General features: G+C 42.4%; 2 protein-coding genes across 2 annotated transcripts in view; one reads left to right on the top strand and one right to left on the bottom strand.

Annotated features, from left to right (window-relative positions):
- Window positions 1-15,250, top strand: part of LOC5574406 (UPF0505 protein CG8202) — a 24,148-nt gene extending 8,898 nt beyond the window's left edge. Inside the window, exons 3-7 of the mRNA XM_001655063.2 lie at window positions 933-1,605; window positions 13,465-13,608; window positions 13,670-13,839; window positions 13,899-14,829; window positions 15,072-15,250. Of these exons, the coding sequence (XP_001655113.1) occupies window positions 933-1,605; window positions 13,465-13,608; window positions 13,670-13,839; window positions 13,899-14,829; window positions 15,072-15,176 (2,023 nt within the window). The 3' untranslated portion in view covers window positions 15,177-15,250. The remainder of the gene's footprint in view (window positions 1-932; window positions 1,606-13,464; window positions 13,609-13,669; window positions 13,840-13,898; window positions 14,830-15,071) is intronic.
- LOC5574405 (low choriolytic enzyme) lies at window positions 15,205-23,388 on the bottom strand. Its single transcript, XM_001655062.2, has 2 exons — window positions 22,834-23,388; window positions 15,205-15,615 (listed from the first exon to the last, which is right to left on the bottom strand). Exons 1-2 carry the CDS (start codon window positions 23,324-23,326, stop codon window positions 15,374-15,376), a joined length of 735 nt encoding a protein of 244 aa, XP_001655112.1. The 5' UTR covers window positions 23,327-23,388; the 3' UTR covers window positions 15,205-15,373.

The raw sequence follows: 23,388 nt of genomic DNA, 5'->3' as shown, positions 1-23,388 counted from the left end.
GAGTTTCTTTAACATTTTATTCTAGGATTACACTAAGTGGGCTACAGGTTTAGTGCAACGAACGAAAATTGACTATACTCCTATAAGTCTGCTAATTTCCCAAGTAATTTCCTAAGTAAAATCTACATGAATCTACAAATTTTGTTGAGGGTTTCACACCACATTCAGCAATTATTCCAATGATTCCGCAATTCCAGCAATTCCAATTCTACATTTTTTTTCGATTCCGTCCGATGTTTTATAAGGGGTAGTATTTTCTTCTAATGATACCTTCAGAAATTGCTCTAGAGACTGCTTCCAAGGCTCCTCCGGGAAGTCCTCCAGCGATTCTTTACTTCTTCGAAGTCTATAGTATATATACTATAGAGACTATTATATGCCTTCCGTTGCCAAAAGGTAGGGCGACTGGTCGGGGGCTGAACTTCTTTGAGCAAATCAAACGGACTCCGCAAATTGGTGGATAAGCTAAAGCTGAATATCATGAATCGTGCTCAACATCATCTTACAAATTTTCAGTGCAACCACCAGTTATGCCCTATCATCCAAATCAGTAAACTCAGTTGGCATCGGCTTTGCCGGATCTTCTCAGTCTCTGCTGTGGTAGTTCAAACACTATATTGCAGCACTTCAAATACTTAGCTAGAATATACTTACTTGCTTATAATATAAACTTAATGAAGACTATTTATTTGATTAATTCCTGTTTTCTTCACATATGCAAATTCTTATTCTATAAATTATTTCAGATATTGGTTCTCACGTAGCCACTTATTGTTAATAGCAGAAGTGGTAAAATGCTATCGCAACATTTTTCATTAAACATAGACTTTCTATAAATTCAAGTTCAAATAGTGACCAAGTCTTCAAAGGAGACTGAGCTGCTACCAGCTCTCATTATAGAATAGTAGTTTATAACATTTACAATATTCCAGATTGTACGTAGAAATGGCCATACTGAAGAGCTATAGATTTCTAACGGCCAACGAATTCAGTTCAATTCTGATGCGACTGACTCAAATGATCCGAGGTATTGGTGACCCATTGGTCAATATCTATGCTCGATGCTATCTCTGTCGAGTGGGAATGGCCATAACGACGGATCGCGATTATATCAAAGAAAATCTGAACGACGTTCTCACAATCTACCACACCATCCTGAACGGGGGAATCAGATCGGAAATAGCCAAGCATAGAATAACCCTGAATGGATACATATCGCTATTTCTGCCGGCGCTGGATTGGCTCATGCAAGGTGTCACGATTCTCAGTACCGATGCCGAGTTGGACGATGTGCTGAAGCGATGTCGCGACAAAAAGCACCCAGCCCTACTCATGCAATCGATAATGCAATCCTTCCGGCCGGATTTCATAGCGCTACGGGCGGTGCCATTCGTGGAGATTTTATCCACCATCTCGGTGGAAGGCTTGTCACGGGGACATTTGCTGCGCTGTTTGGGAAGTATTCTGAGTCAGACGGCTCCTCCGGCCGAGCAGAGGGCACTGGTGTTGAATGCGGCCTGGCGTACCATCAGCGGCATGGGTAACACGGAAGAGTACATCCAGTGCGCGGAGATGTGGGCCCAGTACACTAGTCAGCATTTTGGGGTGAGTATTCTGTGGTTTTGGTTATCATTTAGTGTTACTTATTTTTGGCTCTCATTTTTTCTAGTGATTTATGAACTAATAAAATGTATATAAAGTTTCAATTAACTACCTACCATCACTTAGTCAGAGCAATACCACTGTCTTTGATATCTATCATTGAATACAGTCATCATTCAATGACTATTTTTTGTTAGTTTATCTCGAGACCAACAGTTTTACCTGTCCTGTCCAAGAATTTCTGCAAACAGTTTCGCATGGATTATGTCTACCAACTTTTTTCAAGGAGAGAATTAAAGGAGACTTTAAATTTTCCCAGTAGTTATTTTTTTCTTATTTTTTTACTTCTTGACATTACTTTCTCGCTGAAACAGAGTCTGTTTCTCAGCTTAGTGTTTAATTAGCACTTCCACGTTATTAACTGAGAACTTTCTTTGCCAAAGTTGCCATTTTCGCTTTCGTATATCGTGTGGCATGTACGATGATACTCTATGCCCAGAGAAGTTAAGGAAATATCCATTACGAAAAGATCCAGGACCGACTAGGAATCGAACCCAAACACCTTCAACATGGTTTTACTTTGTAGCCGTGGACTCTAACCACTCGGCTACGGAAGACCCCAAAATTCCTTACGGCGCTTGAATCCTCTAAATATTTCTTCAGATATTTCTTTATCAATTTCTGCATAGGTTTATATAAATGGTTATCTAGGAACTGCTCCACAAATTACTTGTACTTGTTTTAGTCCTGTTCGGATCCGGCACTGCGACCACCTTTTTAGGTCTATTGTGACATCACCCTTGCCCCTCACCCATCTTTAGTATAGTGGAAGTCGTATTACTCAAATTCCATCGAGAGGCAATAAAGTAACGGTTTCCATACAATTCTTGCTTGGTGTCCTCAGAAACACTGATGGATCAAATAAGCTAAAAAGGTCCTGCTTTTTAGACCCTTCACATAGAATTAACTCAAAGAAGGCAAGGAAGGCCCTTATCATTCATAATTGATCCATATTTTGAGAGAAACAAATCATTAGTATTATTTAGATTATTATATATTTTAACATGCATCGGAAAACTAGCCTCATCCTCGCCCAGCTGTAAACTAAGAAAAAAAAGGGCATTTCAAATAAGTAGGTTCATTCAGTAATAAGGTTTATCGCATGTTCCTTGAATACCTGCATTGATCAGTCTTTGGAGAGTTAGTAGATTCAGAGATCCTAGACATCCGTGCCAGCTGAAAACTTGATCGATTGGTCACTCGCTTGCGGTGACCAAGCGATTAAATTTTCAGCACGAATTTCTGTCTGATTCTTTAGATTTATGATATTCAAGATTTGTATTTTATGTGGAATTAAATTCTTCACGGATTCCACTAGGAATTTCTTTAGTAAGTTTTTGATTGAAACTTCACCTTGAATACCTCCAGGAGGAATTACTCGTCCAGTTTTTTACTTACTTACTTCTGATGACGCTACGCGTCCTTCAATACATGACCTGTGTCACAATGTTACGCCAACTAACTCGGTCCATGGTTGGTAAATAGCTAGAAGTGCCGACCATCAATCAGAACGTGGTCGATTTGCGATTCTGTCTGCTGTGGTGATCTCCAGGTGTATCGGTACGGAAGGCTGTGCTGGAAGTAGGTGCTACGAATGGCCATATTTTTGGAGGCGGCAAAATCAATTAGTCGTAGGCCGTTTTCGTTCGTCAGGCGGTGGGCGCTGAACTTTCCAATCGTCGGTCTGAATTCCTCCTCCTGGCCAACCTGAGCGTTTAGATCTCCTATGATGATTTTGACGTCGTGGCTTGGGCAACTGTCGTACTCGCGTTCAAGCTGCGCGTAAAAAGCGTCTTTATCATCATCAGTGCTTCCGGAGTGAGGGCTGGGCACGTTTATTATGCTGAAATTGAAGAACCGGCCTTTGATCCTCAACTTGCACATTCTCCCATTGATCGGCCACCACCCGATCACGCGCCTCTGCATATCACCCATCACAATAAAGCTATTCGCAGCTCGTGTGTGTCGCCGCAGCTCTGGTAGATGGTATGGTTACCTCTAAACGTTCACACATCGATCCCTTCCAACACACTTCCTGCAACGCTGCGATGCCGAATCCGCGGTCCTTCAGCACGTCGGCGAGTATGCGTGTGCTCCCGATGAAGTTGAGAGATTTATAAACACTTAGCTCAGATTACCGACATCGGTAATCTGTTTACCGAAATCTCAACAGCTGATCTGTCGGTAATCGTTTCGGTAATCCAACAGACTACCGATTGTTCGATGATTTGCATTTTTGAGTGCAGCTGTCAAAACAACCGACCGTTCGGTAATAGTTTACCGAAAAACTGTAGCTTCCGGCCTCCCGTTTTTTTTTCTCGGATACCAAATTTTTCATCAGGCGTAAAACAAATCATAATCAATGAAAATATGTATTCACTCAGAGAATATAGAAGAGATGAAATATTCAAACATTTATAGCATTAGAACTTGATGGGTCACGCAGTAAAGTTCGTACGCATATGGAAGCGATTTCAGTTGCATCAACCAGAAGCGGTATCGTCCGAGAGATCCGGGAAAAATCTACCCAAAACAGCACTCGTAGATGGCCGGCCTGCAAATAATTTAGTTGATCATTACATAGAATATTTCAAATCTGTAGATTACTTACAATCTTCGTATTTATTCACGCACAAAATGATTAAATTGGGTCCTAAAGCCCTGTCCCAATTTTAGTGCCAAACGCTTAAGTTTAGGCCAAAAACACATGTTTACTCAATTTTCTAATGTTTTCCGTTGGTTTAAGCCCAAAAACATTTTTATTAGATTTTGTCACATCCTTTGGCTTAAACTCAAATTTTGGGTGTATTTTGTTTTCCGTGTCCCTTACGAAATGTCAGATAGGAACAACCCCAGTGGTCGAACTAAAACCCCTGTGGTGTTTTTGTCGACTAAGCGAACGTCAAACATGATCAAAAGTGTCAAGGTTCATTTATGGACCAAATTTTTAAATTAAAGTTTAAACATGATAAAGCCATTATTTGAGCGGGAAAAATTGCTAAAGTAATTACAGTAACATGCTTTTTCGTGTTATTAAATAAAAACAAGATTTCATTACAAATTTTAGGACCCAATTTACCCAGCCGCTCCAAAAACTTGTTCGCAACGAAAAAAAAAAAACACGTCACGGTTTGACGTTTTCAATTTACGACATTACCGATTTCGGTGATCTATCATGTTGATCACCGAAGTTTCAGCAGAATACTTTACCGTTTTCGGTAATGCTGAGAATTCACAGTTGTTTCGGTAAATATGATGTCAGATGTATCTCAGTTTACCGAACTTCAGTAATTCTAAAAATGACGCACTGTCAAAAACCGTTAATTTTACCGAATCATCGGTAGTTTCGTGAATTACAGATTAGTTTCGGTAATTTTATTTACCAAACTCATAGCCTCTGTTTAAGTGTATACAGTTCCACGTACCGAGCTAGTCCATTTACGACGCTGTGGTCTTCGCCGATTGTCCCGGTTCGTATTCTCTCGTTGATTATTCGTTGCTTGATTTTTTTTTACGGCTGGCTTGCAGGGCCTGACACCAACCACCTAGATTTCCGGAGGACCATTCCCCCTAAATGTTCGAAGGACCATAGTGCGCAGATAAGCTTAGAGTCCTTCTCTGGCACTCGGACGATGATCAGCCGCCCCTGACATGGGGAACAGACGCTGTTGTGAGCCGCTCCTAACATGGAGTACAGACGCTCAAGGTTTGCAGAAGCAAAAGCAAACCCCCCCTTCCCTGTCAGCATACGACCAAAGTTCCCATTGGGGGTTGGTTACCCGATCTTCTCTAAGGTTACTCGTACCCCGACCAGTACCGCGAGGAGGTAGGGATAGGAGTTGCTGGGCAAGAGGCTAAGGACCGCACAAAGGGGTCTATTTTATTCCTTCAGGTACGCGAGGTACCAATGGTAAGCCATGTCTCTGACATTATCGACGTCAGGACCTATCGTGGCGCTAACATCGACTCTGACCACTATCTGGTGATGGTCAAACTGCGCCCAAAACTCTCCGTCGTTAACAACGTACGGTACCGACGGCCGCCCCGGTATGACCTAGAGCGGCTCAAGCAACCGGATGTCGCAGCGGCATACGCGCAGCAACTCGAGGCTGCATTACCGGAAGAGGGTGAGCTGGACGAAGCCCCTCTTGAGGACTGCTGGAGAACAGTAAAAGCAGCCATTAACGATGCAGCTGAGAGCAACGTCGGGTACGTGGGACGGAGTCGACGGAACGATTGGTTCGACGAGGAGTGCCAGGAGGTTTTGAAGGAGGGGAATGCAGCGCGGGCGGTCATGCTGCAGCAAGGGACCCGGCAGAACGTGGAACGCTATAAACGGAAACGGCAACAGCAGACCCGCCTCTTTCGGGAGAAAAAACGCCGCCTGGAGGAGACGGAGTGCGAGGAGATGGAACAGCTGTGCCGGTCTCAGGAAACGCGTAGGTTCTATCAGAAGCTCAACGCATCCCGCAACGGCTTCGTGCCGCGAGTCGAGATGTGCAGGGATAAGGATGGGAACATTCTGACGGACGAGCGTGAGGTGATCGAAAGGTGGAAGCAGCGCTTCGACGAGCACCTGAATGGTGCTGAGAGCACAGGCAATGAAGGACGGGACAACGGAGGAAATGCCTTCGTCAGTACTGCGGAAGATGGAAACCATCCAGCCCCCACTTTGAGGGAGGTTAAGGATGCCATTCACCAGCTCAAGAACAATAAAGCTGCTGGTAAGGAGGGTATCGGATCTGAACTCATAAAGATGGGTCCGGAAAGGCTGGCCATTTGTCGGCTGATAGGCACAATCTGGGAAACAGAACAGCTACCGGAGGAGTGGAAGGAAAGGGTAATTTGCCCCATCTACAAGAAAGGCGACAAAAGATTGTGAGAACTTTCAAGCGATCACCATTCTAAATGCGGCCTACAAAGTATTATCCCAGATCATCTTCCGTCGTCTGTCACCCGTAGTGAACGAGTTCGTGGGAAGTTATCAAGCCGGCTTCGTTGACGGCCGATCGACAACGGACCAGATCTTTACTGTACGGCAAATCCTCCAAAAATGTCGTGAATACCAGGTCCCAACGCATCACCTTTTCATCGATTTCAAGACGGCATACGACAGTATCGACCTCGTAGAGCTATGGAAAATCATGGACGAGAACAGCTTTCCCGGGAAACTCATGAGACTGATAAGAGCGACGATGGAAGGTGTGCAAAATTGTGTGAAGGTTTCAGGCGAACACTCCAGTTCGTTTGGATCCCACCGGGGACTACGACAAGGTGATGGACTTTCGTGCCTGTTGTTCAATATTGCGCTAGAAGGTGTTATGCGGAGAGCCGGGCTTAACAGCCGGGGTACGATTTTTACGAGATCCAGTCAATTTGTTTGCTTCGCGGATGATATGGACATCGTCGGCCGAACATTAGAAAAGGTGGCAGACCTGTACACCCGCCTGAAACGCGAGGCAGCAAAAGTTGGACTGGTGGTGAATGTGGCCAAGACAAAGTACATGCTAGCTGGTAGGGCCGAGCGCGACAGGGCTCGCCTAGGTAGCAGTGTTACGATAGACGGGGATACGTTCGAGGTGGTCGACGAGTTCGTCTACCTTGGATCCTTGCTGACGGCTGACAATAACGTTAGCCGTGAAATACGGAGGCGCATCATCAATGGAAGTCGGGCCTACTATGGCCTCCAGAAGAAGCTGCGGTCAAAAAAGATTCACGCCCGCACCAAATGTACCATGTACAAAACGCTCATAAGGCCGGTAGTCCTCTACGGGCATGAAACATGGACGATGCTCGAGGAGGACCTGCAAGCACTTGGAGTCTTCGAACGTCGGGTGCTTAGGACGATCTTCGGCGGTGTGCAGGAGAACGGTTTGTGGCGCCGAAGGATGAACCACGAGCTCGCCCAACTCTACGGCGAACCCAGTATCCAGAAGGTGGCCAAAGCTGGAAGGATACGATGGGCAGGGCATGTTGCAAGAATGCCGGACAGCAACCCTGCAAAGATGGTATTCGCTTTGGATCCGGTTGGTACAAGAAGGCGTGGAGCGCAGCGAGCTAGGTGGGCGGATCAAGTGCGTATCGATTTGGCGAGCGTGGGGCAGAACCGAGGATGGAGAGATGCGGCCCAAACTGAGTATTGTGGCGTGAAATTGTTGATTCAGTGTTATCTGTGTAGATTTTTACTAAATAAATGAAATGAATGAACTCGATCCATGGCTGTTAACCTCCAGTTTCTCGATCGCCCCACACTTCCAAGATCCTGCTCCACTTGGTCAAACCACCTAGCTCGTTGCGCTCCTCTTCGTCTTCCAGCTTTGGCGACTTTCTGGATACTGGGTTCACCGTACAGTTGCGCAAGCTCGTGGTTCATTCTTCTTCTCCATACGCCGTTCTCACATACTCCGCCAAAGATCGTCCTAAGTACACGTCGTTCAAAAACTCCTAGCGCTTGCAGGTCCTCTTCGAGCATTGTCCACGTCTCATGCCGGTAGAGTACTACAGGTCTGATCAACGTCTTGTATATGGTACACTTAGTACGGAAGTGAAGTTTACCAGACCGTAAGGTCTTGTGGAGTCCGTAGTAAGCACGAATTCCGGCAATGATACATCTTCGAATTTCTCTGCTGCAGTTGTTATCCGACGTTATCAATGATCCGAGGTAGACAAAATCGTCCACCTCCTCGAACTCATCCCCGTCGATCATCACGCGTCTGCCAATGCGAGCTCTATCGCGCTCGGTTCCTCCAGCTAGCAGATATTTCGTCTTCGATGGATTAACTTTCAATCCAACCCGCTCTGCTTCACGTTACAGCCTGGTATACTGCTAAAAATGGTGATCGCTCGATAGTTCTCTCATTTTAACTTCTTCTTCTTCTTCTTTCTGGCCTTACGTCCCCACTGGACAGAGCCTGCTTCTCAGCTTAGTGTTCTTATGAGCACTTCCACAGTTATTAACTGAGAGCTTACTATGCCAATGACCATTTTTGCATGTGTATATCGTGTGGCAGGTACGAAGATACTCTATGCCCTGGGAAGTCGAGAAAATTTCCAGCCCGAAAAGATCCTCGACCGGTGGGATTCGAATCCACGACCCTCAGCTTGGTCTTGCTGAATAGCTGCGCGTTTACCGCTACGGCTATCTGGGCCCCCACATTTTAACTTGTCACTCTTTTTGTATATGTATTGGGTTAATACTCCCTCCTTCCACTCCTCCGGTAGCTGTTCTGTATCCCAGATCCTGGATATCAATCGGTGCAGACAAGTGGCCAACCTGTCCGGGCCCATTTTAATAGGTTTCGCTCCAATACCATCCTTTCCAGCTGCTTTGTTGTTCTTGAGCTGTTTGACAGCATCCGGAACAATGTGTGCGTAGCAGCTTCAAAGTAATATAACGAAGCAACTATTCAGTATGTAGTTGTGAAAAATTGCTTAATAAATGATTATAAAATAGGCAAATGTTTCTTGGCCTTAACTTCACCTATTGTGGGAGCACGTCTCCCTCATCCGCCGTACTGATAAAGCCATTCCTCCTGCTGCCTTGGTCTTCCTCCTCTGCGCCATTAAGGTGTTCATCGTAGTGCTGCTTCCACCACGATCACGTCACGTTCGTCCGTCAAGATACCGCCATTCTTATCCCGGCACATTTCGGCTCGCGGCACAAAGCCTTTGCGGGATGCATTGAGTTTCTTGTAGAACTTACGCGTTTCTTGAGAACGATACAGCTGCTCCATCTCTTCGCACTCCAACTCTTCCAGGCGGCGCTTTTTATCCTGGAATAGATGGGTCCAGTTTGTTTTAGGAATTATTTCTGGAATTCTGCCGAAATTGATCAAGTATTCATCTAGGAACTTCGCATGGAATACCGACAGAAATCTACCAAGTACCGTTTTGATTCATATTATGGACACTTAAGGCCTTAGTGAAGTATACCTTAGTATAGAGCATACAAAATAAATCATTCTGTATGATTTCTCAGCGTTATCGAGCGTCGGAAACCCTTAGCTTTCGAATGGTGAGTAAAGAATACGCTTCCGCAAGTTGAATAATTTTTAATAAATCGAAATGTGTGGCCTTTTCATGATTCTTATTCCGGACGCTTCCTCACTTTTGCCTCATAATCCGGACAATTTGATTCAAGTTCCGAACAGCTCATAGAAATCCTTAATGGAAAAGTCAAACCATCAGTAGAAGTCGTCAAGTCACTAAAGAGACATCTAAGGCAGTTGGGCATTAAAAGTTTGCATAGATTGGAATAAGCTTATTAAAACGAGCCTGGAAAGTGAGAACTTTTGAACAGCAAAAATTGAAATATTTCGTGTGAATACAAAGTAGAGTGTCCGGAATTTGAAGCTGTCCGTAATATGATTCAAAACGGTATTAGTTTCACTTTTCCAAGAAAAGTCCTTCAGAGATAATTCTAGTATGTTTTAATAGAGTCTCTACTGATTACTCCATCATCACATTCTAGATTTACTTATATTCTAATTGGAAGCACATTTCGCCATTGGGCATTACTTGTGCGAGGATCGATTTAAATGTTGTAAGGACTGTTCATTTTATAAAGTGGACACCTTGTGCATGCTGTATCTTTCTTATTAATCAATGAAATTTCAATCGGTTTTTTACGCATCGTTCGACTAGTATTGTACAATGTTGTGATAATAAAAATTCTCCAAAATAATTAAATTTCACACGAATATGGAACAACGATTAGATTGGTCGATTTTTTGAGGTTATCAAAATCAATGATTGTAAGAAATTGGCTGGAAAATTCGATAATTTATATTTTCTATTTTCAAAAAAGGCTTGTTCTTCGAAAGCATCATTATTCAGAAGCCTGATGGAAAAAATCAAGTTATTTTTGGAGCAACAATTTTACAGATATAATAAAATCAATTTTCCCGTATATTTTTAAAGAATTTTTTTTTAAATTTGATGGGAATTGATATGAGTAGAATTTTTTGTGTAAAAGTACGTCCTGACGGAAGTCCTAATTAGTATTAATATGAAAAATAACTTACGCCTTCATAGAGTTACTTAGTAAGTCCCCACGTCACATTCAAAGCACAACAGAAACACAATTGTTTTATTCTTAGAAGACCTATCAAAGTACATTGACAATCATCAAAATTGGCAACACTGCTGTAATAAAATCGATTTTATTTTCCACATATTATTTTCATAATATGTTATTCTGAGATTACCAATTGAAAAATTCGGAGAAAACTGTTTACAATTTGCTGTAGATCGATAAATATGCGTACATGATTTTAAAAGTATGAGACTTTTTAGTAAAACTACCATAAACAGTAAAATTTATACTTAAGACTGTAGTTTAATCTCACGATTTAGCTTTCGTTTATACTAATATAGTTTCTTTAGTAATCCAAACTAGTTTTGAACACGCTTTTTACTTTTCTCTTTTGCTGGGAGTGAAAGGATGGTGTATCAGCAAATTTGGCCATAAATGGGTAAATCACTAAAGTTACCTAATGTCATAGAATGTTGGAATATAATTGATATTTTTAAAGCTTTACCTTTAGTAGAATAGTAAAGGATACAAACATACAATTGTTCATAAAAATAAGGATTTTTGTTTTGCGAAAAATAATGTTAAACTTTGACGGACAGCTTTTTTTAAGAGTTTTTGGAAAAACTATTTAGCTCTTCAACCAAAAGCATTTTCAAAGATTTTATATTTTCATAGCATTTTAGAATAATAGGTCAACGATACACAGAAAACCGATTACGATTTTATCAATAAATAAAAAAGCATAAACAAAGTGTCCACTTTATAAAATGAACAGTCCTTACTAGAGCACAACGCCTAAATTCACACTATTTTATTACCTAATCTATTTTTAGATCTGATGCTACGCTGTCTCTTTGCGCTTTCTACTTTTCGCAGGAAGAAGAGTACATAGGGATGCTTTCTCAGTCCAGTCCAGTCCAGTGTTCAAAACCGTTTTTGTCGATTGCCGCGTTAATCCGGGTGCAGTTGAGCATTCGCTCAGAGAAGGGTCAGATGTCAGTCCGCTTTCATACGTGTTGTTCTTGAGCAGACTGACTAAGTTTTTTGTTGAGAGGGCTGGGAATCAAACCCATGACCATCCGCTTATAAAGCGAACGTGTAGCCAACTACGCCACGTTCCCCCTATCTCTTTCCTAGATCGCGTCAATAAAAATTTCCAAAACTGGCCAAAATACACTAAACATAATAATTATGAACTGATCCACATTAAATCGTTTTAGAGATGCCTGAAATAACTCTAGTAGGTATTTCTTTTGATTTTTCTTCAAGTACTCCTTTACCGATTACTCCAAGCATTTTCCAAGGGATAATTCAATTCATTTCTATAGGGATTATTCCGGTAATGTCAAGCTCTAAACGATCCTCTGACACGTCTTCCAGGAAATTCCCTAGCAATTTCGACTAGAATTTTCATATCCTATGCTCTTTTGATTCATTCCTGGACTACTTCAATAATTCTACCAATGTCCAGAGATTTCCATGGATTTCTTCTGTAATTTCAGTAGGGATACCCCAAACGATATCTCCAGATATTTGTCCAGGGAGTCTTCTGGGGATTTCTTCATATATTCCTGGTCTCTTCAAGGTGTTCTTTGAAATTGTTTAGGGTCTCCACCGAATATTCGTGTTTCAGGACTCCCTCCAGTGCAAACTGGAAAAAAAAATTCTACACAGATTTCTTCAGTCATTCCTTAAATAATTTCTGCAGTAAATCCGCGACCGGCGACAGACTCCTAGAACAGATCGTGCTTCTTAACTTATTGTTCTTTGACCACTTTCACAGATTTTTTTTTGTCTAAATTGCAATTCTGCATTGTATATCGTATGGCAGACACTAGGCTGTTTTATGCTTAGTGAGATCCAGGAAGTTACGATAAACTTATTGGACTATCGTCACATCCCAACTATGGAAGTACTTTTAGAAACTATAGTTTATCAGCTTATAAGCTGATAATTAGACTTTGATGCAATAGGAAAGTAATGGCAGAAAAATTAGAAGAAAAATGGCAGAAAGCAAATCGAACGAAAAATAATCTCAGAAAATTCTCAAAAACGCATTTAAAACGATTTATTATCTTTACGATCAATTTCTTTTGCTAAATTTTAACGCCATCGAATGAATTGTATTTAGAAAACATTAGTTAGTTAGCTACACAGAATTGAAGACGAAGAGAAGGTAAATGTGAATCATGCCCTAAATAGGCCATTTGAAGAATCATGTCCAGAATTTTAATAATTATGTCCAATTTATGAAATAGATCTCTCCATGAATTTTGCATATAATAGACAAGCACACAAGTGCAAAAAACCTCCAAAATGTATGTTATTTCAAGATCTAGTAAAGACGACATTAGGTAGTTGAGATTACATGAAAACTAAGAGTGGTTATTCTTTGAATCCAAGTGGTCAACTCTTAATTAAAATAAAACTTCCCAGGAATCCCGGGTAACAAAAATTTAATTTCTCGGGAATCGGGAATCCTTTCCGGGATTGGAAAACCTAGATATAACCTAGATAAAATTGAGTTACTGAAAACAAATCTTTGAGCTATTAGTAAGTGAAAATCAAATGTATTACTACCACCAGCGCTAAAAACGACCTTACAGAGGTCGAAATATGGGTATCTGTCAGAGAATAAAAAACTCCAGTTGAACTAAATGATATAGTACTACCTACATTCGATTTTCATTTACTTGAATGAGTTACGTTATACCGAGGATGGTTCACCATGAATAAATTAACTGTTACATTGTAATTTAAATTTCTAGCTCCGTGAAGTCAACGCGTTGATGGGAGATATCCTGTACCATATGACCCCTAATCGAGCCTACGAACGACACTACCACGAGCTACAGGTTATCGTCGACAAGATTGTTTCGAACGCACAGGACATCCATGGCGTGTTGTCTCTGGTAGGTTCAAGCATCTAATTTCTTATTTTGAGATTATTGACACGTGATTCTAAAATTGCAGGACAACTTTTTGCCATTGCTGGACCTGTTCCAAAAGGAATCCATCAAGCTGGACGTTTGCAAAAGCATTCTAACGAGCTACAGAACTGCTTCAACTGATTCGTACATTTCCGATCCGGTTGTCACAAACGCTCTTATGCATATTAGCAAAGTGTTGAACGATTCTGTGAAGTAAGTATGATAATCGAACAATTAAATTAGTTATAATAACTATCAAATATTTTGTTCAGTGCCCTCACGAGTGAAGACGAGCGTCGCCAGATCAGCAACCTAATCAGCCATTTCATACGGAAAGTAGACTTTGGGCGCGACTTTGAACAACAGCTCTCATTCTATGTCGAAGCTCGTTCTGCTTTCTCAAATTTGGACCCCGTGTACTCGACGTTGATCCACTGCGTCAATCGGCTAGCTACTAGCACGCGACGCATCGTCAAAGGTCAACACACAAGCAAAACAGCTGCCTTCGTGAAGGCCTGTGCTGCCTACTGCTTCATCACGATTCCTTCCATCATCGATGTCACTACTCGAATGGAACTCTACCTGCAATCTGGTCAGGTAGCTCTCTTGAACGTGTGCCTACAGCAAGCGGATTCATGCTTCGAGGCCGCCCTGAATCTCATTCCGGAGATCCCTCGAACCATCGAGCAGGACGGTAAACCCCAATCAACCGAACCCTTTCTCAAATCGTTCCTTATGAATTTCCTTTCCACGCTCGTAATCGTTCCCGACAATCCCACTCAAGGGGTTCTCTATCTGCTTCGGCTTCTTCTCGAAGTAATTAAAAAATATCCTTTCGAGCCCAACTCAGAGACCCTCTCCTCGATATACCTGCACGTTCTGGATTTCCTATCCGTTGCGGCCCAAGAGGTCTATCCTTATCACATCGTGAACGTGATCTCTAACGACGAACTCTACGGGTCGGATCCAAAGTTTCTGGCCGAAATCCACGCCATCAGCTGCGAGGTGTGCGATGAAGTGCTTCAGATACTCAAACAACTGCTGGAGTCTAACGCTATACGACAGCAGAGTCAGCTGTCGTTGGATCTGTTTCTGAAAATTATCACCGGAGCGGACCTGACTGTGGATCGCATGTTCACGTTGACGTACAACCTGTGGAATCTGGCGGCCAAGAATCGGAGTACGCTGGATGCAAAGCAGCTGGTGAGTTTCTATATAATTTCTTATATATTTTTTTTCCAAGACAGTGGTGTAACTTTAAGGTGAAATAGCTTGGAATCCATAGCCAATATTGTTCCATAACATTTTTCGAATAGTTATAAGCATTTTAATTAAGGCAAAATTTAGCCTATCCCCAGTTACCCCAGTTGTTCTTTAAACGTAACGGCGGGATCATGGTATGATATTCAATAATATTGTTTGTATCAATTGCATGTCCTTCGCAGCAAAAAATCCTGTCTTACACGGAACATCTGGCCGAAGTTTCTCAATCCGATTCCCAGAAACAATGCCTGCAGCTACTGCTGGAAAAGATGAGATCACGAATTTAAACCGAATCAACCTTAGTTTGTATTTTATAACGTACTGCAAAAAAAAAAAAAAAAAAAAACTAGGTTTACCCGCATCTAGAAATAAAACAACAAAGTATTTAAAGTGCCCGATGATTATTTTATCCGCTATCTGTAGACGCATTCCTTTGAAGCTTTCGTTAACATAAAGATTATCCTAACAATTAATGAAAACGAGTTTATTTGCTCGATGACACTCCGTCGCACTTGTACATCCGTCTGATCTTCTCCAGGTCCAACTCGCTGGCACCATCGGTCTGTCCCAGCTGGGCGGTACGATTCTGGCGGGAGACCATCGTTTCCGTAGTTCCCGGCCTGGCAAAAGCATACGACGGATAGTGCATCACGCTTCCGAAGTCGTACGGCAGTCCGAACGTTTCCATGTAGTCCCACGTGCCCTTGACAAAGTTCCGACGGAATTCTGCACAAAAAGGGAATACATACAGTATTGAACAAGACATTTGCAACTTTTTCGATTTTCCATACAAAATGGTCAACTTCAGAGTTAGATGTGTTATTTAAAATTTTCATTGCTCCTCAAACATAGCATAAACATGATGTCTACCAGTTAGAAAAATCTGGAAACATAAGGGAATTTTATTCAACCTAGGAAAAACCTGTAATTCTCAGGGAATTTAGTGATTGGTCGGAATTGGTAAGAATTACACTTCGACCCAAATGAATAAATGATGGGACTTTCCGCTTACTCTTGAAGTGCACAATTTAGCAGCTATCATTATTATTTATTTATTTTGTTTTACATCAATTATCTTGATAAAACCTCGCCAACAATATTTTGCCAATTCACTCGGTTCATGGCCGCTTCTCTTCATCCTCGACTGCGACGCACGCTCTCCAGGTCCTGGTGCACCTGGTCAATCCACCAAGCTCGCTGCGCCCCACGCCTTCTTGTTCCGACCGGATTCGTAGCGAACACCATCTTTACAGGTTTGTTGACCGGCATTCTTGCAACATACCCTGCCCAGCGTATCCTTCCAGCTTTAACTACCTTCACGATACTGGGTTCGCCGTAGAGTTGAGCGAGCTCGTGGTTCATCCTTCGCAGTCACACGCCGTTCTTCTGCACGCCGCCAAAGATCGTCCTTAGCACTCGTCGTTCGAAAAACCCAAGAGCTTCCTCGAGAATAGTCCACGTCGCATGCCCGTAGAGGACTACCGGTCTTATTAGCGTTTTGTACATCGTGCATTTGGTGCGGGGGTGAATCTTGCTTGACCGCAGTTTCTTCTGGAGCCCATAGTAGGCACTAACATTGTTGTCAGCCGCCAACAAGGATCCAAGGTAGATGAACTCGTCCTCCACCTCGACGGGGATACCGTCTATCGTGACACTGCTTCCTAGGCGAGCCCTGTCGCGCTCAGTTCCGCCAACCAGCATGTACTTTGTTTTCGACGCATTCACCAGCCCGACTCTTGTTGCTTCGCGTTTAAGGCGGGTGAACAAATCTGCCACCGTTTCAAATTTTCTTCCAATAATATCCATGTCGTCCACGAAGCAAACAAATTGTCCGGATCTCGTGAAAACCGTGTCTCGACTGTTAAGTCCGGCTCTCCGCATGACACCTTCAAGCGCAATATTGAACAACAGACACAAAAGTCCGTCGCCCTGTTGTTGTCCCCACCGAGACTCGAACGAACTGGAGTGTTCGCCCGAGATCTTCACGCAGTTTTGCACACCGTCCATCGTTGCTCTAATCAATCTTGTAAGCTTACCGGGAAAGCTGTTCTCATTCATGATCTTCCATAGCTCTACACGGTCAATACTGTCGTATGCCGCCTTGAAATCGATGAACAAATGGTGCATAGGGACCTGGTACTCACGGCATTTCTGGAGGATTTGCCGCACAGAAAAGATCTGGTCTGCTGTCGTGCGGCCAACTTGATAACTTTCCATGAACTCGTTTGCTATAGGTGATAGACGACGGAAGAGAATCTGGGATATCACTTTGTAGGCGGCGTTTAGGATAGTGATTGCACGATAATTTTTACACTCCAGTTTGTCGCCCTTTTTGTAGATAACGCCTTGCTTCCACTCCTCCGGTAGCTGATCCGTTTCCCATATTCTGACTATCAGCCGATGCAGACAAGCGGCCAACCTGTCCGGGCCCATCTTGATGAGTTCGGCTCCGATATCATCCTTGCCAGCGGCCTTGTTGTTCTTGAACTGTTGAATGGCACCCTTAACTTCCCCCATCGTGGGAGCTGATTGGTTTCCACTGTCCGCTGTGCTGAGGTAGCCATCGCCTTCGCTGTCCTGACCTTCTGTACCTGTGTGCGTTATTCAGGTGTTCGTTGTAGTGCTGCTTCCACCTTTCGATCACCTCGCGTCCGTCCGTCAAGATGCTCCCATCCTTATCCCGGCACATTTCAGCTCGCGGCACGAAGCCTTTGCGGGATGCGTTGAGCTTCTGATATCACTTCCGCGTTTCTTGAGAACGGTAGAGCAACTCCATCTCTTGGCATTCCACCTCTTCTCGGCGGCGCTTTTTGTCCCGGAATAGGCGGGTTTGCTGTTTCCGCTTCAGTCTGTACCGTTCCACGTTTTGTCGCGTACCATGCTGCAGCATTGCAGCCCGCGCTGCATTCTTCTCCTCTAAAACCTAATGGCACTATTCATTAAACCAATAGTTTCTTGAGCTCCGTTCCACATATCCGACAATGCTTTCGGCAGCGTCGTTAATGGCTGCTTTGACTGTCCTCCAGCAGTCCTCAAGAGGGGCCCTATCGAGTTCGCCCTCATCCGGCAACGCTGCCTCAAAATGCTGCGCGTACGCATTGGCGACATCTGGTTGTTTCAGTCGCGCCAGATTGTACTGAGGCGGGCGTCGGTACCGTACATCGTTGATGACGGATAGTTTTGGGCGCAGTTTCACCATAACCAAGTAGTGGTCGGAGTCAATGCTAGCGCCACGATAGATTCTGACGTAGGTTATGTCGGAGAAGTGCCGTCCATCGATCAAAATGATCGGTCGATTTGCGATTCTGTCTTCTGAGGTGATCTCCAGGTGTACCGATACGGGAGGCTGTGCTGGAAATAGGTGCTACGAATGGCCATATTCTTGGAGGCGGCAAAATCTATCAATCGCAGGCCGTTCTCGTTTGTTAGCAGGTAGGCGCTGAACTCTCCAATCGTCGGTCTGAACTCCTTCTCCTGGCCAATCTGAGCGTTCAAATCACCTATGATGATCTTGACGTCGTGGGCAGCGGTCGTACTCGCGTTCGAGCTGCGCGTAAAATGCGTCCTTGTCATCATCAGTGCTTCCGGAGTGAGGGCTATGCACATTTATGATGCTAAAGTTGAAGAACCGGCCTTTGAGCCACAACTTGCACATTCTTCCGTTGATCGGCCACCACTTGATCACACGCCTCTGCATATCACCCATCACTATAAAAGCTGTTCCCAACTCACGTGTGTTGCCGCAGCTCTGGTAGATGGTATGATTACCTCTAAGGGGCCGTCCACAAATGACGTAGCTTTTTTTCACTGTTTTTTACACCCCTCCCCCCTCGTAGCATTTCATCACAAATGCTGAAACCCCCCCCCCCTTTGGAAAATACGTAGCATATGAAGCAACCCCCACCCCCCCCCCACCCCCCTTTTTTAATTTGGCGATTTGGCTAAAACGAAACATTAAAATCCAGAATTTCGAAGTTTGATATTAATTACTTACTGAAACGTCTGGATAATCTGACGAATGATAGTTTGATATACCGTTGCGCTCAAAAATAATTAAGTTACATAATTTTGGTTCGCAGTTTGGTTAAATTTAGATTGAATTTGATTTATACTAGTTTTGCTTTTGTTAAAACCTAAAACAAGTTCGGATTGATAAATCTAACAGCAATGAGTAAGGGTTCAAAATATATTAAAGAGAATTGTTGTTATATTAGAGCTTTTCTTAAATTTTTCGTGGTTAAGAAATAGATTTCAGTGAATATGATCAACAAATTACCTTTATTTGTTAAGGATCTCCGTAATCATTCGCTAAATTCAAATCCATTCAGCAAATAGTGGCTAGATAGAGAAAAAATAACAATTGTAATATTTAAAATAAGCGATTTTTATACAATCATCCTTCATCATCGTCTTCTATACTGAAATATTGAAGACAGGTAAGTTCAAGTACACCATCTTTATTGGGAGAACTTGAAAAGAAATACTGGAATAAATTTGTAATGAACAACCTAAAGGAAAATAAAATGCACGAAAATCCTGAAAATAATGGGAAATGAGGATTCTGGTAGTCCTGGGAAGATTATACTGATTATTATTATCCAGGCTGTTCCATCAAGATCATTGATATATCAAAACGAATTGTTGAGTTGACTGAGTGGAGAACTCCTGTTACATTGAACGCACTCGAATATCTTGTTTTACTGACCTAAATGAGCATATTATATTCTTTTCAGAGAATAAAGCTCCAACAAAAAATGTGAATTAAAGTAGAACAGTTTATTCTGTCTTATGAAAAAATGGAAAAACAATATTTTCCAAGTCGATAAAGCATTTATTTTTTCTTAACTTATTGAACTTCTAATTTGTTGATTCACAAATAAAATAGTTTAGACACAAATTTGTTTATACAATATTATATTATATTTATACAATATAAAATTCACATTCACAACTATTTAAAGCTTCATAAAATCTGTTTAATTGTCAGGAAAATTAAAAATTTATTAGAATTTTTTGAATTTTATAATATTTATGTTTTGAAGGTGAATCACCTTTTTTAAGTTAAGTTTAAAAATTCAGACAAAAAAGTTTGGTAAAAAAATTGGTTTGTTAAATTTTTCTACTCTTTTTAACGAAATTATTCAAAATGCTACGTCCACAAGTTGGGGCCCCTCCCTCCCCCTCGTCACACATCGTCACAAATTCGAAAAGCCCCCCCCCCTCCCCCCTAAATTGCTACGTCATTTATGGACGACCCCTAAACGTTCGCACCATCGGAGCAGCTCTCATATTATTGAATAATAACGGCGCCAGCCAAGTCCTTACAGTCAGTTGGGTTGTAGAAGGACTGTTAGTGTGTGATTGTTGCTTCTAGAGACTGAGAATACCTCTGCATCTCTACAATAACTACAGGAAGGTTGTTGATTGATGGGGGAGGAAAAAGATCTGGGAGTCACCTTTGGTCGGTGATGCGATCCATGGTTAGGAGGAAAAATACGACGCTTACTTAACCTTTCGTTCGTCGCGCGAATTTTTGTAACGCGAGTAGTCGCGCGTTGTACTTTGTACAACACCCTTGGTTTTGCGAATATCTCAGGAGTCTGACCACTTAGATAGATGACGTCTTCGGCAAAATTGATCAGTAGCTTATGGGCTATCATTATCATAGCTAAGAAAGTCCGGATTTTGCCACTAGGTGGCGCTAGTGAGCATTAAGCTTTTGTTTCCCAGATCTCATGATCCTGACCACTTAGAAAGATGGCGTCTTCGGCAAAGTTGTTCGGTAACTCAAGGACTATCATTGTTTGAGCTAGTTGATTCAAAATGTTGCCACTAGGTGGCGCTAGTGAGCATTAAACATTTGTTTCGCAAATATCTCAGGAGCCTGATCATTTAGAAAGATGGTGTCTTCGGCAGAGTTGTTCAGTAGCTCGAATTCTTTCTTTGTTTAATCCTTAAAGTTAGAGATTTATTGAAATAATGATAGTCCCTGAGCTTCTGAACAACTTTGCCAAAGGTGCCTGTCTAAAAAGTCAAGATCCTGCAGTATCCGCAAAACAAAAATTTCATGCTCACTCGTCGCCTGATGGCAAAATATTGTATTTCTTGGCTCAAATAATGATAGCCCTTGAGCAACCAAACTACTTTGCCGAAGACACCATCTTTCTAAGTGGTTAGGCTCCTGAGATATCTGCAAATAAAAGTTTCATGCTCACTAGCGCCGCCTAGTGGCAAAATTTTGAATCAACTAGCTCGAAAAATGATAGTCCTTAACTTACTAAACAAGTTTGTCGAAGACGACATCCTTCTAAATGGTCAGGATTCTGAAAAATCTGCAAAACAAAAGTAAAACTTCCATGCCCACTAGTGTCACCTAGCGGTCAAATTCCGAATTAAATGAGGTACCATCAGATAGCGCTTCACCTCCAGAACAACTATACTAAAGACCCCGAGTTTGTATACTATCTGGATTTCGAGATATGACGATTTCAAACTGTGGTTTCCTCGGACCGTACATAGTGCGTTCATTATTATGCGACTTCCATGTACATTTATTGATTTTACCGTATTATAAAGGGTCATACTGTAAATAAAAACTGTCGAGTATTGTTCTTAAGAAGATTCTTGAGGAATACATTTTGGTTTGGTGTCGATAGATATCTTTGTTCCAAAATGATAGCATATAAATCACAACTGTTGTACAAAATACAACAGCGCGACAGTCCGAAGGTTAAAACTATTTTTACCTTTTTGTTTCGCGGTAAAAATATAAAGGAAGATCGGTAATTATTAAAAAAGTACGTCGACATCCATAACGTCAAACAATTCAAAGGTTATTTTTAATAATTACAAAAAGAGAAAGGAAGGGGAATTTACGTGTTCTCGTCAGTCTAAGCCGCTGCCGCTTTTCTTTTGTAATTTTTACGGGCATCAGCAGACAAATTTCTTGTTTGTCTGTTTACATTTATGCGTTGCAATCCTCTATCAATTCACACTGAAAAACTTAAAAGCATTTTGGAAACGTGTTTACAACGCTTCAAACAACTCTTGTCGGTGGGACTATTGTCGGCAGCCTCATTCTCTTCGGCAGCTTTCCCATAAGAACTGCAGGCAAATCTGTTCGGCAGCTCTAAATCAGCCACGTTTTGAGGCGTAATAATTTGGATTGATGACATCTCTGACAAAATTTTTTGTTCAGTCTCGGAAATCTCGTCAGCGGGAAGCTGACAGAACAAAGAATCATTTGAATATTTTCATTGGTGTGTTTTAATAGAACATATTGTGCATTTGGCGTTTGAAATTCGGTTGCCGATAATAGTCGAATGGTTTTGAAGCCGTAAATTACCGTATGTGTATATTACAAATAAATAAAACAGGAATAAGGGTTTTTGTCAGCATAGTTCGTTTAAAAATTACATAAAAGTAACGTTGTCAAGATAAAAATGTGTTATCATAAGCATGAACCGAGCTCACCAGGTGGCAATCAATCCTCGACAGATCATCAATATATTTTCGCACTCACACAACGCGAACCGAACACGGATCCTGAAACATGAACATTGCCAATCTACGAAGTATACCGTAACTACGCTAACGCTAACGCACAACGCGAACCGAACACGATTGGTCTTGATTCCGTCGCTCACTCCACAGGAGCATGCGACGGAATCGAAAGACCACACACTACTCTAAATGACGGTAGATTAGATAGAGGTGTGGTTTTGACCAACTAAGCTAAGCTATTTGATGACAATTGCTCAGAAAGTTACAAGTTTCCAATTCAAGTTCAAACAGCTCCCACAAATCTTCTTCATAAGCCATATCCGTTCATCTCATGTCTGGATATAGCCTACTAAAGTTGATCATTTTGTATGGGAAATTGAAAAAAAAAATACAAATGTATCGTTCAATACTGATGACGTCAATCATGTCTTCTTCACTCACCTGGTTCGATGTTATCCCATAGAACTTCCACGTACTCGTCCCTATCGGGTCGGGTGTGCTCATGAAACAACCCCAGCACGTGCAACAGCTCATGCTGTATGGCGCCCGGTAAACCGATACAGAAATCATCCAGGAACACATCCAACGGTTCCCGCTGTTCCGGCCGATACCCAATCGAAGAACCACAGCCCAGCTCTGACTTTCCGAACTGAATGTGCTCCACCTGTTCGGTGGTCTTCGGAATGAAGTGGACGCAGGTCGCCTGATGGAGGACATTCATTGCATCCAGAACAGCCGATCGGTACTGCTGGTCGCAACTGTCGGCAAACCGGTAGGGGACGATACCATCTGGCCACTTGTAGGCCTCCAATCGGAGCGCGTTCCGATGGTGATGATCAATGGTCGGTTCGTTGATGCTGGTCTCGTAAAAATTGGCCCCAACAGTTTGCCATGTGGTGACGACCGATATCAAACTCAGGGCGGTAAGAATCATTCCGGGGCTTTCGGCTGCAGAACTGCACTAGGTCAGGCGATAGGCCATCGAGGTGCTTTTGT

The sequence above is a fragment of the Aedes aegypti genome, chromosome 3, assembly GCF_002204515.2.
Source record: "Aedes aegypti strain LVP_AGWG chromosome 3, AaegL5.0 Primary Assembly, whole genome shotgun sequence".
NCBI lineage: Eukaryota > Metazoa > Arthropoda > Insecta > Diptera > Culicidae > Aedes > Aedes aegypti.
This window is presented reverse-complemented; position numbering and strand designations above follow the sequence as displayed.